A 13,734-nucleotide genomic window follows, 5' to 3' on the forward strand; every position below is an offset into this window, starting at 1 on the left:
TTAGCATTACCTACAAATATTGATATAAAGCAAGAAAATATGGTATTAGCATTAGCTTCTAATGCTTTCTCATCTAAAATTAGAATTAGCCACTAATGGCATCCTATTTAGCATTAACTCTTCACATCGCAAGGGAAAAATTAGAATTCAATAAAAAAAAAAAGTGTTCACATTAGCTACTTGTATTGTTAAAAAGTAAGAAAAAACATTGTTAGCATAAGGGGATAATGCTAATTCACCTCAAATTAGTATTAGCTAATAACGGCAACCTACATAGCATTAGCTGGTCACATTGTTATAAAGCAAGAAAATATGGTATTAGCATTATCTGCCAATTCCTATTCACCTAAAATTAGCATTACCTGCTAATGGCAGTCTACTTAGCATTAACTCCTCACTAATGTGATGCTAATTCACATTAAATTAGCTTTAGCATTAGCTGCTAGCATCAGCCTACCTAGCACTAGCTGCTCACATTGTTAAAAGGGAAGAGAATACGATATTAGCATTAGCTGGTAATATTTATTCACCCCTAATTAGAATTAGCCACTAATGGCAGCATACTTAGCGTTAACTCCTCACATCGTTGTAATGCAAATGAGGCTAACTTGCATTAAATTAGACTGCTGTTATTAGCTAATGCTATTTAGCAGTAGCTGCTCACATTGTTATAAAGCAATATTTGCTAATGCGTATTTGCCTTAAATTAGACGTAGGTGCTAATGGCAGCCTACTCAGCATTAGCAGCTCAGATGTTATAATGCTAGGAAAAAGACTGTTAGCATTAGCCGTTCACATTGTTATAAAGTTAAGGGAAATAGTGTTAGCATTAGCTACTCACATTTTTAAAAAAAGTAAGTGTTAGCATTAGTGCATAATGCTAATTCATGTCAAATTAGCATTAGTTAATAACGGCAGCCTATTTAGCATTAGCAGATAATGTTGACCTTGGCCCACTGGAAAAGTTAAGAACTAAAGATTTAGGAGTGTTTCTCGATAGCTCTTTCTCGTTTGAGAAACAAATGAATTCTGTTATTAAAACCAGCTGTAAGGTTTATATTGTTGATTGTCATTTATGCTTAGAAATATTTACTCATATATGCTTAGAGTTGTATAATCGATTGCATAATGATAGAGGTTTGATCCTTAGTAGTCTGTAAAGACTCTGTGTGCCTTCCAGAGTGCTCTGGCATGCACACACCACTTGGGGCCATGAGAGAGGTCGTACCCTCTCTTACTGATTTATGGTGTAGGACAGAGGTCTCAAACTCAATTTAGCTGGGGGCCGCTGCAGGCAGAGTCTGGGTGAGGCTGGGCCACATTAGGTTTTCTACAAGAAAGGCATGGTTAAAAAATTCCAATCTTCTCAAATCTCTTTATTTTTATTTTTTAACACAAAATATGAAAAATGAATAAACAAATTAAGAATTAATAAGAAAATAAATCAATCTGTAATACATAAATAAAATAATAATAAGATATTTTTAGTCAGTGAACTTGTGTGTATCTTTCAGTCTTCTATATCTGCTGTATTTAGATTGAAATGTCTGTATTAACAGTTCTATAACCTTCTTCTGAACATGAATGGAACACTGTAGAAAATGAACTGTTCTTCTGAACATGGCTTCTCTTGCCTACTCCTTGCTGCTAGAGACCTGGCAGCGTTTCCTCTCGCATAGCCGAGCCAGATTTGGCCTGAGGGAGGAAGCAGTTGCGACCCTCAGTATGTCTTGAAGATGATCATCCGTAAGTCTGGACCTGTACTTGGACTTATTGAAGTTCAAAGTGGAGAAGAGCTTTTGGCACAAGTATGTGCTACCAAAAAGGCACATGGTCCGCTTGAACATTCGGGAAAGCCGAGGGAAACTAGGGCTCAAGTCTCTCAAAAATTGTCCAAGCTTGTCTGCTTTTCCACTCACCTCCCTGAACTTTGCTTTGAGTTCAGAGTTGCACTGCAGCTCAATGAGCTCCATTTGAAGCACAGAAGGGGCATCTTGCACATCAAAGGAGAAGGGGTCCGCAAAAATGTGAAAGGTGGCTCTGTGTGTCTTGAAGTCAGCAAATCTGTGATCAAATTCCTCCTGTAGCCTCAAAATGACATCAACATACTCGTCAGCACTGAATGGTGTGCCTGCATCCACGAGTGCTTTGCATGCTGGGAAATGGCAAAGGTTTGTCTGAGAGAGCTGAGCTTTCCAGAGCGCCAGTTTTGTGGAGAATGCTCTCACGTTGTCATAGGCAGCACTGACAAGTTGCCCCTGGCCTTGTAACGTCTTGTTCAGTACATTAAGCTCATGTGTCATATCAACAAGAAAAGCTGAGTCCATGAGCCATTTGGGATCAGTTAGCACAGGAACACTAACTCCATCCTTCTCCATGAAGGCTTCACTTCTGCTCTCAACTCAAAAAGTCTCTTTAATACATTTCCCCTGCTGAGCCAACGTACCTCAGTGAAGTCGAGCACATCCCCATATTCTGACTCCATTTCCTCTAAAAAAGCTCAGAACCTTCGGTGCTTTAAGCCCCTGGATCTGATTTGGTTGATGCATTTCACAACAATAGACATCACATTGTCAAACTTCAGGCATTTGCTGCAAAGGACCTGCTGATGGATGATGCAGTGCAGAGCAATGGCCTCCTCCACGCCTTCCTCTTCCAGTTTGTTTTGTGCCACCAGTCCATGTTTCCTCCCTGTCATTGATGGCGCTCCATCTGTTGTTATTCCAACAAACCTCTTCCATGGCAAACCAACATTCTCAATGGCATCACACAGCTTGTAAATATCTGCTGAGCGGTGGTCTGGCCATGCATTGGAATTACTGTGAGCAGCTCCTCCATCACTTCAAAACTGTCATCAACACCACGGACATACATTGGGAGCTGGGCAGTGTCGGTGATGTCTGTGGTCTCATCAAGAGCGACTGAGTATACACTGAAACATTTGGCTTTCTCACACAGTTGGTCATAAATGTCACTTGACAGGTCAGAAATGCGATCTGCTGCGGTGTTGGCAGAAAGGCTGATGTTGCTAAACTGACCTTTCTTTCCCGGACAGACTATATTTGCAGCCTGCAATATGCACTTTTAGACAAATGCACCTTCTGTGAATGGCTTCCCTGCTTTAGCAATCATCTCACTAACCACGTGGCTCCGACTGCTGCATTATTCTCTTTGGTTGCTTTCTTGGAGAAATCTTGCTGCCTCAGTAGATCTGTTTTAAGACTGGCAACCCGGTTCGCTCTCTCGTCTCCCTGGTATTTTGCATCCAGCTCAGCATGTCTAGTTGTGTAATGACGTTTCAAATTGTATTCCTTGTGCAGCGCAACTTTCTCTGTGCAAATAAGACATGTCGGGGTGCCCCTGTGCTCAACAAAGAAATATTGCATTTCCCACTTTTCCTGAAATTGTCGGTGCTCATCACCAACCTTTCTCTTCACCGCAGGCTTTGAAAAAGACATGTTTGGGGCTATGTGACATTTATAATTCTACTTGGTGTCACTGTCGCATTGAAGTTTCAATCAAGCGTTTAGCCGACGGACGGGGAACATCTCAACGCGTAGAGAACGTCATTTCTGCTTCTTTTTCTTGCAACCGTAGCACGGCGATCGGCAGATAAAAAGCCGGTAGCAGTCTCCTTTGTTTTTACGCTCGATGTTCATGTCTTTCATGACGACACGAACACCGTGGCGTTTGCAGATGGTAGAAAGTGCAGGGATAGCGAGCGCAAAACAGGCGACTGCTCACGGCGCCGGGCTGTTGTTACAGGAGAAAGAAGCGGAAATGACACCGTGACATATAACAAATAACATCAGCTGTTTCTGATGTTAGTTGTTTTGACTGCTTTTACATTATATTGAAATATATGTAATGTTCATGTTTGCTGCAATGCAAACGCAGTGATGCAAATAAAAACATGGAGCCACAAATTACGGTGCGACCCTATAATTAGTCCGGGTTACCGGGGACTGTTGTTGCCGATGAACAGGTGTCGCTATGTGACTGCAGACTAAATTGGGCTGCATTGAGTTCATGACTTTTCTTTTATCCCGCCGCCTACGCATCACTGTGAGAGTTAATATGAGATCTCTCTCTGTGGAAAAATAACTTTAAATCCCACTGACGTGTGTATAAATCTATATACGTATAATGTCCCGCTGGGCAGCAACTTAAAAAAACAACTTTTTTTGAAGTGTTGTGAACGCAGCGCGCTGGGGCGAATGTCGGCGTTTGCCCAATAGAAAGGAGGAAGCCAGCCAGGCACAGGAAAGAAAGAAACACTCCAGGGCAACGCTGCTGGAACTTTGACTCATTGAGAAATGTTTCCCTGCTTGCATCAAGCCCGGCTGGTGTCCCCTGAGATCCATATCCCACCCTGATTGGTGGGTTAATTCAGCTCCGCCCACAACACTGTAAAGTGTCATACATTATCAAACTAACATTACATTTTCATATTAAGGTGGGGCCAAAAACTATCGTCCTGCGGGCCGCAATTGGCCCGCGGGCCGCGAGTTTGAGACCCCTGGTGTAGGAGGACACCTACTCTGTGTCTGGTTAAGTATAAGAGCCCTTTGTTAGGGGGACCGCTGGACTCTTAGCACCAGCTTTGGGGTCACAGGGTCACATCTGGAACACACACACACACACACACAGACACAGACACACACACACACACACAGACACACACACACACACACACACTATGCACAGACTGGTACTCTTTGTTCATACCTGTGTAAGACGTCATAATGAACTTGTGCATATTCATGTAAGCTCAATAAAGAGCAGTGTTACGAGGGAGCAGACGAGAGCGACTGAGGTCAAGTGAAGGAACGGCGCTGTCACAGTTCTCTCCCTCATCAATTGTCTGGTTCCAGCGGTGGGTCTGTGCTAGACGACCCATCACCAGCTTTTTCCACTGGTTACCAGTACGTGGTAGAATCCACTTCCAGATCTGGTTGTCTTTAAATCTGTGAATGGATTGGCTCCATCTTATCTCTCTTTAACAAAAGAATCCAAGTGGAGCCCTCAGGTCTGCAGATAAGCAGCTTCTGACCAGAACTAGACGTAAAAACAGAGGTGAGCTTTATCGATGGCTGCAGCCAAACTCTGGAACAGTCGCCCTTCACATCAGGTCGTCACCAACACTGGACATTTTTAAAAGCCGGTTGGAAACACATTTGTACTCTGTAGCTTTCAATCCTGACCAGTCTTTATAGTCATTACTGTGTATGTTTCCTATTTTCTCTCTACTCTGTGCAGCACTTTGGCTCAAGCTGTTTTTAAATGTGCTGATAAATAAATGTAGATTTCTTTGAATAAAACAGTGGAGCCGAGCTTTGAGCTCAGTGTGTAACAGTGTGTGTGTGAGAGCCATGTAATGTCCATGTGTGCATGCTGACTGTGCTGCTCTGACCCCCCTCCTCCTTTCAGGGTGGAGCCTGCTGGAGTCCGATGGTTGAGACCAGGTCTGAGGAAGTGTAAGTGTGTTTTTAATGGGATTCATGAAAACAAAGCAGCACACATTCAACCATCTTCATCATGTCAGGAGTCATCATCAAAGTGTCAATCAATGAACAGATGATGGATCAATAACTGCAGCTGGATTGTGTTTGTTCTCTCCATCAGATTCCTGTCAACTCACAATCGACACAAACACAGTGAACACAAAGCTCCAACTGTCCGACAACAACAGGAAGGTGACACGTGTGGAGGAGGTTCAGTCATATCCTGATCATCCAGACAGATTTGATGGTTGGCCTCAGCTGCTGTGTAGAAATGGTCTGACTGGTCGCTGTTACTGGGAGGTCGAGTGGAGAGGAGGCGTTGATATATCAGTGAGTTACAGAAGCATCAGAAGCAAAGGAGTCAGTGACTGTGTGTTTGGATGGAATGATCAGTCCTGGAGTCTGTACTGCTCTGATGATGGTCCTCAGTCTGTCAGGCACAATAACAGAGTAACATCCATCTCCTCCTCCTCCTCCTCCTCTGTCTCTAACAGAGCAGCAGTGTATGTGGACTGTCCTGCTGGCACTCTGTCCTTCTACAGAGTCTCCTCTGACACTCTGATCCACCTCCACACCTTCAACACCACATTCACTCAAACTCTTTATCCTGGGTTTAGGTTTCTCTGGACTCCTGGTGACTCAGTGTCCCTGTGCTGAGTGGAGTGTAAAGAGTGTCTCCTGTTACAGAAACACTCTGACTGTTGAACAGATAGTTCAGTCTGTACATGTCTGTCTCTTTCACTCACAAACACGTTTTCAGATTCATGGATTCAATCAGTTGATGTTTGAAACTCTTCTAAATGATTCCTTGTAAACTTCTTCCTCTTCAGTCACAAACAAACAGGAAGTGATGTCACATGTGTTCCTGTCCACACAGCAGAATGAGTCTATTGCTGACAGTGATGTACAAACAGAGTGAGCATTTCTGAGGCCCAAAATAAACTGAGTAGTTCACTGAATGAACAATGGACTGTGAGCTCAGTTCCTTCATCATTAGTATGGATTATATATGTATATGTATTATATTAGTATCATATATATCAGGTGCTGCTGCTTTCAGTCATTGTGCAAATGTGCTGTTTGTAAGCTTGTAAAGCTGCAGTCAGCTGAGACTGAAGAAGTCACCTGATCAGTGAGCAAACGTTTCTGAAAACGTCCAGATGAACAGAATCAACCTTTTGGGATCAGCCAGCAATGCAGCATCATTGTTGTTCAGCTTCAGAGGTTTGCAGGAATGAACTGATGACCAGAAACAGCTGCAAAGTCCAAGAAAATACCAGCTGGAGTTCAGCTGCATTTGAAGAAGTCAAAGAAAAGTAAGGATGGCAAAGGGCGACGTTTTCTTCCAAAGAGCTGCAAACATGGTCGACGCCTCATTAGAAGAATCATCTGGACATTTGTGAGGAACTCTAACCAAGAAAGCAACGTCACACAGATCCAACAGACAGTTTCCATGACTGCAAGTGTTGAGTGGAAAAATGCTACATTGCATTATTGCATCCTCTCACCACAGGAGGCGCTGTTGGCACCACTGATTGCTGATCAGCTGTTCTCTGATGATCTGATTGATACTGTGAATAACGGGACTCACTGAACTCTGTGACACAGTGAAGATTACAGAGTTTAACTTCACCCTTTAAGACTGACCACAGAACCAAGTCCGCCAGAGCTTTTGTTATATTTTTACATGCTGTGGAGCCATTTGTGGGAGCATTTCAAGTTGCTATACATCAATACAACTGTTATAGCCCTAATTTTAATAATATGTATGCATTAAGTCCATAGTAACTACATAAACTGCAAAAACAACCTCTGCTCATCCATCTCTGTGTGTATCAGGATACATTTGGTTCATAATACACAGAAAAATCAGAGTTATTACCTGTAATAAATGTGAAAGATTCCTGCAGTGATAACCAGGCAGGACTGAAACACATCCAAGCTGTCACCACGGTAACAGCACCGCCCATCCACAGGTGAGGGGAGGAGCAAAAAGAGGGACTTTGACCATTTTTTACTAAAAACACTCAACTAATGTTTCTAATATGAAACAAATAAGCCCACATTAATGTGAGCGTTTATTAAATAATAATAATGATGATTTCCTCCTGATCTCATTTCCACAGCAGAGAAAACTGTGGTGTATATTGAGGTGGAGGGTGTGGTCTGTGGCTCAGGTGTAGAGTGAGGGTGGGGTGCACCACAGCAGCATGCTGGGACTGCTGAGGGTGGAGGAGGGAGTGATGATGACATCAGAGCTGCAGCACAGAGACCAGTGAACACACAGTCTGTTCATCTTTGCATAGATACAATATACAGCACAATATTGAATGACAGACACGCTGTGGGAGCTTCCACAGATACACTGACGTCAGCATCCAGAGTCCTCCTGCTGCTCCCCCCTCAGAGCCCCGTGATCAGCACCAACACATTCAGTTAGATGACAGAGTCCAGCTGCAGCTAGAATCAGCTCCCCTCTGTGAACAACAGCACAGCGTCAGTGTTTCACACTCAGTGAAAGGAGGAAACAGCAGAAGAACACCATGTGTGCTACGTTTCCCAGGACACACTACAAACTGCACAAATACAGAGCAGCACGTGGAAGGACCTGGAGCTGCATTTACAGAGCTGCAGACAGCGTGATGTCCTGTATGGACAGGTGGAAGGAAGCAAGTCCTCAGCTGGAACACTCGTGTTTGTCCACAGACAGGAAACACAGCAGGAAACTTCCTCACAGAAGTGCAGCTCATGGATAACACACTTCCTGTCAGTCAGAATGAGGCTGCAGCCAAACACAGAAAGGTGTTTTTGTCCAGATGAGCCCAGAGAAGAAACACGAGTGTTCACAGACATCAGAAGCTCAGAGAGGTGAAACATGAGGTTGGAGTCCTCGTCAGCATCCAGAAGAGCTGCTGTGAAACCCTGAGTACTCATGACAGACTCTGATGGCACAAACACATCATGATTCAAACAGAAAGACAAACATGGAGCTCCTGATCCTCCTGCATGAGAACAAGCTGACATGAGCGCTGTGTCTGAGAGTGTCTCCCTGTCACAGTGACAATAACACAGCTGCTGCTCACAGTCATTAAACTGACCTGAGGTCAGCTGTGCTCCTTACATATGAACCATGTGACCTCACATCAGTGCTGTGGATGACTGTAGTCATAGAAGAGTAGAGCTGTAGCAGGTGGTGTGAGGAGGAGGTGGTGTATTCTAGTTAACGCAGTACTGAAACACTCCAGCAGAGGGCGCTGTTAAGTCCTTATTGTAACACAGTTACTGTGTGCAGTTAGACTTCATACATAATCTGCACTTATTTCCATCAGACATGCTGTCAGTAAATGATTGGTTTCTATTGATTCTACTTCCTGTTGACTCGTTTGATGACAGTGAAACAATCACAGCTGATTGTGTGATGATGTAAACTGTCACTGTTACATTCAGTGTGTGTGACATAATGTTAGTGCAGGCTGATAACAGCCTGGTTCTGTTAGAAACACATGAACGTGTCCATAGATCAGTGTGTGTTTAACATGAGAGCTTCAGCCCTGCTGATGTGTTAAATAAAGACATGCAGGAAAACTGATGAGACTCTGAAATAACTCTTTATATTTATAATGTAACTCTGCATCAAAAGAACAACAAAGGATCCCAGACAGGTTTCTGTGAACAAAGACCATTCTGATGTTTCTGTGTTTCTAACACTTTGACATTATTAGTAAACAGACTGCAGTGAGCAGCATTTATAAAGAGCTTCTATATAAAGATATGACAGCTGTTTGACAAGTTTATCACTCTGTGTTTGGACCTGATCAGTCCAGCTGTTTACTTGAAACATGTTCATTTACCTGTTCTGTTATATTCATGTTCTTGTCTCTGTTGAAAACACATTTTAATGTCCCTCAGATTTTTCTCCCAGATGAATAAATATAAAAATGACACAAACTGACTGCAGCTACTTTTTGTCCTTTCTGTCAAAAACCTTCATGTGACTCATGAGAGACACGTTTCAGCTGTTTGTGACAGATCAGAGGCCAACAAGTCATTTATAACACTTTCCATCATTGTTTAAAGTTCTCAGTGTTTCTGTGTTGCTGCGTATAGGATCTCCCAGCATCATCACTGTGCTGTCCAATCATTGTGTGCGAGGTTACCCTTATAGTGCGATGTGTGTTTGCACAAAGAGAAGCATGTGTGTCAAATATAAATAAGCACAGAACAGAAACAGCTGCTCGTTTCTTCTGTTTAGAGTCAAGTTAGTGTTTTGTGTCTTTGTTTGAGGCCTGATGTCGAGCAGAGGTGTGTGTAACTGCACTGCTCTGTTATATGTGTGAAGTGTGTGCTTCTCTTCAGCATCATCTTTGTCACTGCTGATTCCTTTGTGTCATCATGTGTTGAGAAGAGAGAACAGTTATAACGGAGGAGCAAAAGGAAGCCCTGAAATCTGCATCAACAAGGAAGTGTTGGCTCACCAGTGATCCCAGCAGAGCCACTGGTTTGGCTCCAGTTGTTCTAGATTCAATGATGTTGTTGCTACAGATACATGTCAGCATCTTTATTGAATTTTATATGAAGCAGAAATGGTGTCATTAGGAGAAGAAGAGGAGAACAAGTCCGGCGAGGAGGCAGCAGCTCTTAAAGATGAAACAGCAGCTCAGCCCTGAGCTCAGAGAGCTGCACATGAAAAAGCTCCTCAAGCAGATCCTGTCAGAGGTTTGTCATCAACAGGAGGAACTGTTCACATCATAGGATGAAGATGCTGTCAGCTGGATGAAGAAGGTTATTTAATGCAAACGTTCACACTGAAGTCAAATTGTTGTCGTGTTGAACAGATTCATGTACTGATCGTCTCCAGAATGTTAGAAGAGCTTCAATGAATCATTAGAAACAACTTATAGCTGCACAGCTGTGTCAAACACATCTGTGTGTCATTGTGGGATTGTTGTGTTTCTACATGTGACACACGTCTAAAACATGCACACAATCTGAACACAAACAGGGACTCATGTGTTCCCACAGCCAGATGCTGAGAGCCATTTCCTTGTAGTCCTGTGTCTACATACATGAACCATTAGATGTTATTGGAATGATTGTCAGCTCTGATAGTTTCATGTGTGTTTAGCTGGACGCTGTTTGATCCTCGACATGTTTAAAGGTGTCCAGTCCTGAGACACTGGGGCTGGAAACAGCTGTGATGTCATTGGACTGTCACACAGACAGAAGTGCATGAAGCGAGCAGCCGAGGAGCCGCTGATGTTTTGGATTCAACAGCATTTGAAAGGTCGACACAGACACATTTGCACACAGAAAGCTGAATCTGTCATATGCCACAGTGAACTCACTGTTCAGTGTTTTTCAGGAAGCTTCTTAACTGCCTCTGCTGCCAAACAAGCAGCTGATGTCCTTGAGAAGAAGCTGAAGAAGTCTTCAACAACAAATACAGGAAGTGGACTTTCAAATACTAGATTCACTTTAGACTCACAGAGAAATGACTCAACCAGCTGTGTTTGACTCTATGAAAGGTCAGTGTGTGTCTGCACACAGACTGTTGTGTTGGACTGTTATTCAGTTGTCTGCTGAATGTTTTCAAATGTCTGCATCTCAGCTGTGATGAGGCTGGGGGTCATGGGAGGCCACCGTAGCAGCCTCTTCAACATCATGACATCATCATAAATGCTGCTGGACTGTCTGATGGGCTGACGGTGAAAAAGCCGTCGGGAAGGAAACAGAAGACATTTCAGAGGCTGCAGCAGATTTCTTTGATTCGGGGCCTTTTTCAGCTTTATTGGACAGAGCAGTGAAGATAAGTGACAGCAAAGCAGAGAGAAAGGGGGCGTGGCCCGGGTCAAAGCCAGGCCAGCTGCTCTCCACCTCGTGGTCACCTGCTCATCCTAGTGAGCTCCACCAGCAGCCCTTTCACACACTTTACACTGTCAAACACTGTGTGTGGACCTCAGCTAACAACAGGCTACATTTAAGTCTGGACTACATGCTTTTATATTGTTTTTATTCCATCAGCAGCTCAACATCATGAGCAGCTTTGACATAAAGACATCAAACTCAAGCTGACTTTAAACTACTTTTAATACAGGGGCTCAAAAACAACAACATCTTTATTATATATCAGGACACAAAGTCATTTCATCTCAAAGGGAAACAGCTTTATTTGGAATAACCAGCACTATCAACTGGTTTGGGATCTCCACCAGTTTCATGTCTTTGCAGCTTCTCCAACAAAGTTCCTGTAAAATCAGCATGTTTGTCTTTATTGGTTTGATAGTGATTGATTATTCAGTCCCAATCTGCTGTCATCTAAAGAACAAAATGATGTTTCTATGAGTCACAAAGCTCCAGATGTTGTCGGCTTCACAAAGAAAACAAAGAACTTAAACACAAAGTGTTTGGAGCCAAAATGTTCCCAAGCTGCTCTTTTTGAAATGGCAGAGGTACAGTGGTGTCTAACAGCACACTGTGGAAGGCAAACATGTTATTGTTGGATGAAACTTCATGAATCCTTTGTAGATTTGAGCTGTTGGAGCCTTTCTTTTCTCTTCAGGTGTACAGATGCTGAGGAGGCAGGTGAAGCAGGTGGAGCTGTTGTGATGCTGGCAGAGGGTGTGTCTTAGTAACTCTGTGAGGCAGAACTGGATCCAACATTGTGGATGTGTTGATGTTGGAGCCATTAAGAGTCTCTGGCCACACTGTAGGATTTCCCTTTGATCCACTGTGGGGGCATTTTGGAGTCTGTCAGTGAAACTCTTCATGTTTGTGTTTGACTCCAGTTTATAGAAACAGAGAAATGTGTCATGCTTTTGTTCGGCCTCCACAAATACACACATTTGTTCATTGGTTGGACTTTTTGGAAGGAGACACATTGAAAACCATGTTAATAAGATCTTGTTGTTTCCTGTGGATCCGACACAGAGAGTGGACTTCAGACAGAAAGCGTGGAAGAGATTTTAGAGGCCGTGTGTGGCAACAGGAAGTTTCTGTGTGTTTGCTGATCTTACATGTGGAAAACAACACGTGATGTTTGTGAAGTTCTACAATGATCATTGTTCTCACAGCATTTTGAGTGGGAACAGTTCAAACTGGGAGTAGTGGGAGTTATTTACTGATTGAAACAAGCTGAATGTTTCTGTGACGATGAAGATCAGCAGCTCAGCTGATCAATGAACTGACATCTATCAGTCGTTTCATGAGATGAAGTCATCAGCAGACATTTGTTCTGACTGTGTGATGAATGTCAGAACGTCAGGGCTCTGCTTTAGTCACTGCTTGATGATCATTGGCTCATTGTTGAATCCAGGGGCCCAGTCTGACCTCTGACCCTTTGCTGCAGGTCTTCTGTGTTATCTCCACTTTCATGTCTGATCTTCTGCTGTATCGTCCAAAATAAACATCTGGATCATTTCCAACACTTCAGCAGATCTTTAGTTTGGGCAGTGCAGCACAGAATAACACATATTGTACTATACTGCCCACTTCCTGATCTTATTGGATCTGTGTGTGAGGTTGGTGAAGGAAACACATGTTTACTGAGTGAGTCGCTGCCATTAGGAACTAGTTTTTATATCACAGCCTGGAAATCACACAGGACCATTTCTGCAAGTGAAAAGTCGTCATTGGAGGAAAATGATTGTGTAGTTTGTGCGACTGAAGAATTGTCCCAACTACATGTGCTGCTGACCTTTGACCTTTCCTTTAGGTGCACAGAGGAGTCTGTGGAAACATCCAGAACTGAGGCAGTGCTACAGATGCTTCAAATAAAGTGGTGTATTATCCATGTTTTCTATGGATCACATCCAGTATCCTGATCTAACGAGCTCCCTTTTTGTGGATTTTAGAGCCTCTGACTTTTGCTGCGTCTCATTTCAAGCACAAGAGCAAGAAGTGGATGAAGAAATGGGGCGAGTGGGGTCAGTGTGGTGCACGTCAGCTGTGCTCACACATGCTTTCACAAAGAACATGTGTGTTCATCGGCAGCATTAAGGTGCACTTTAGTCTTCATAATAATAAAGTATTCTGACTTTATTCTTCTGAATCCTCACAGTCATGTTGCAGCTCTGCTCTGCTTTAAGAACATGTTCTACCAGGATGTTACTTTCCTAAACGTGTTCTCCAAATGTTCCAAAGACTTTGTTCTTGTCAGAGGTAGTGTCGTGGATGAGAGAAGGAGGACCCAAACGCTGGACTCACAGGCAGGTAGGTGAAGGTGGATGTTTAT

The 13,734-nt window shown here is 43.2% G+C and overlaps 1 protein-coding gene across 2 annotated transcripts in view; it reads left to right on the forward strand.

Annotated features, from left to right (window-relative positions):
* LOC146577138 (protein NLRC3-like) overlaps positions 1–13,734 on the forward strand; it is a 291,287-nt gene that overhangs the window by 215,904 nt on the left and 61,649 nt on the right. The window contains exons 11-12 of one of the 2 annotated variants that reach the window (XM_085268125.1): positions 5,431–5,477; positions 5,626–6,535. The exons of the other annotated variant lie outside the window; for it this stretch is intronic. Of the exons in view, the coding sequence (XP_085124251.1) occupies positions 5,431–5,477; positions 5,626–6,161 (583 nt within the window). The 3' untranslated portion in view covers positions 6,162–6,535. Of the gene's footprint in view, positions 1–5,430; positions 5,478–5,625; positions 6,536–13,734 lie in introns of those variants that run through there. 2 annotated transcript variants of the gene reach the window in all.

The sequence above is a fragment of the Mchenga conophoros genome, linkage group LG3 (genome assembly GCF_057382185.1).
Source record: "Mchenga conophoros isolate Kocher_MC1m ecotype Shallow Benthic linkage group LG3, M_conophoros_male_GT1.1, whole genome shotgun sequence".
NCBI classification, from domain to species: Eukaryota; Metazoa; Chordata; class Actinopteri; order Cichliformes; family Cichlidae; genus Mchenga; species Mchenga conophoros.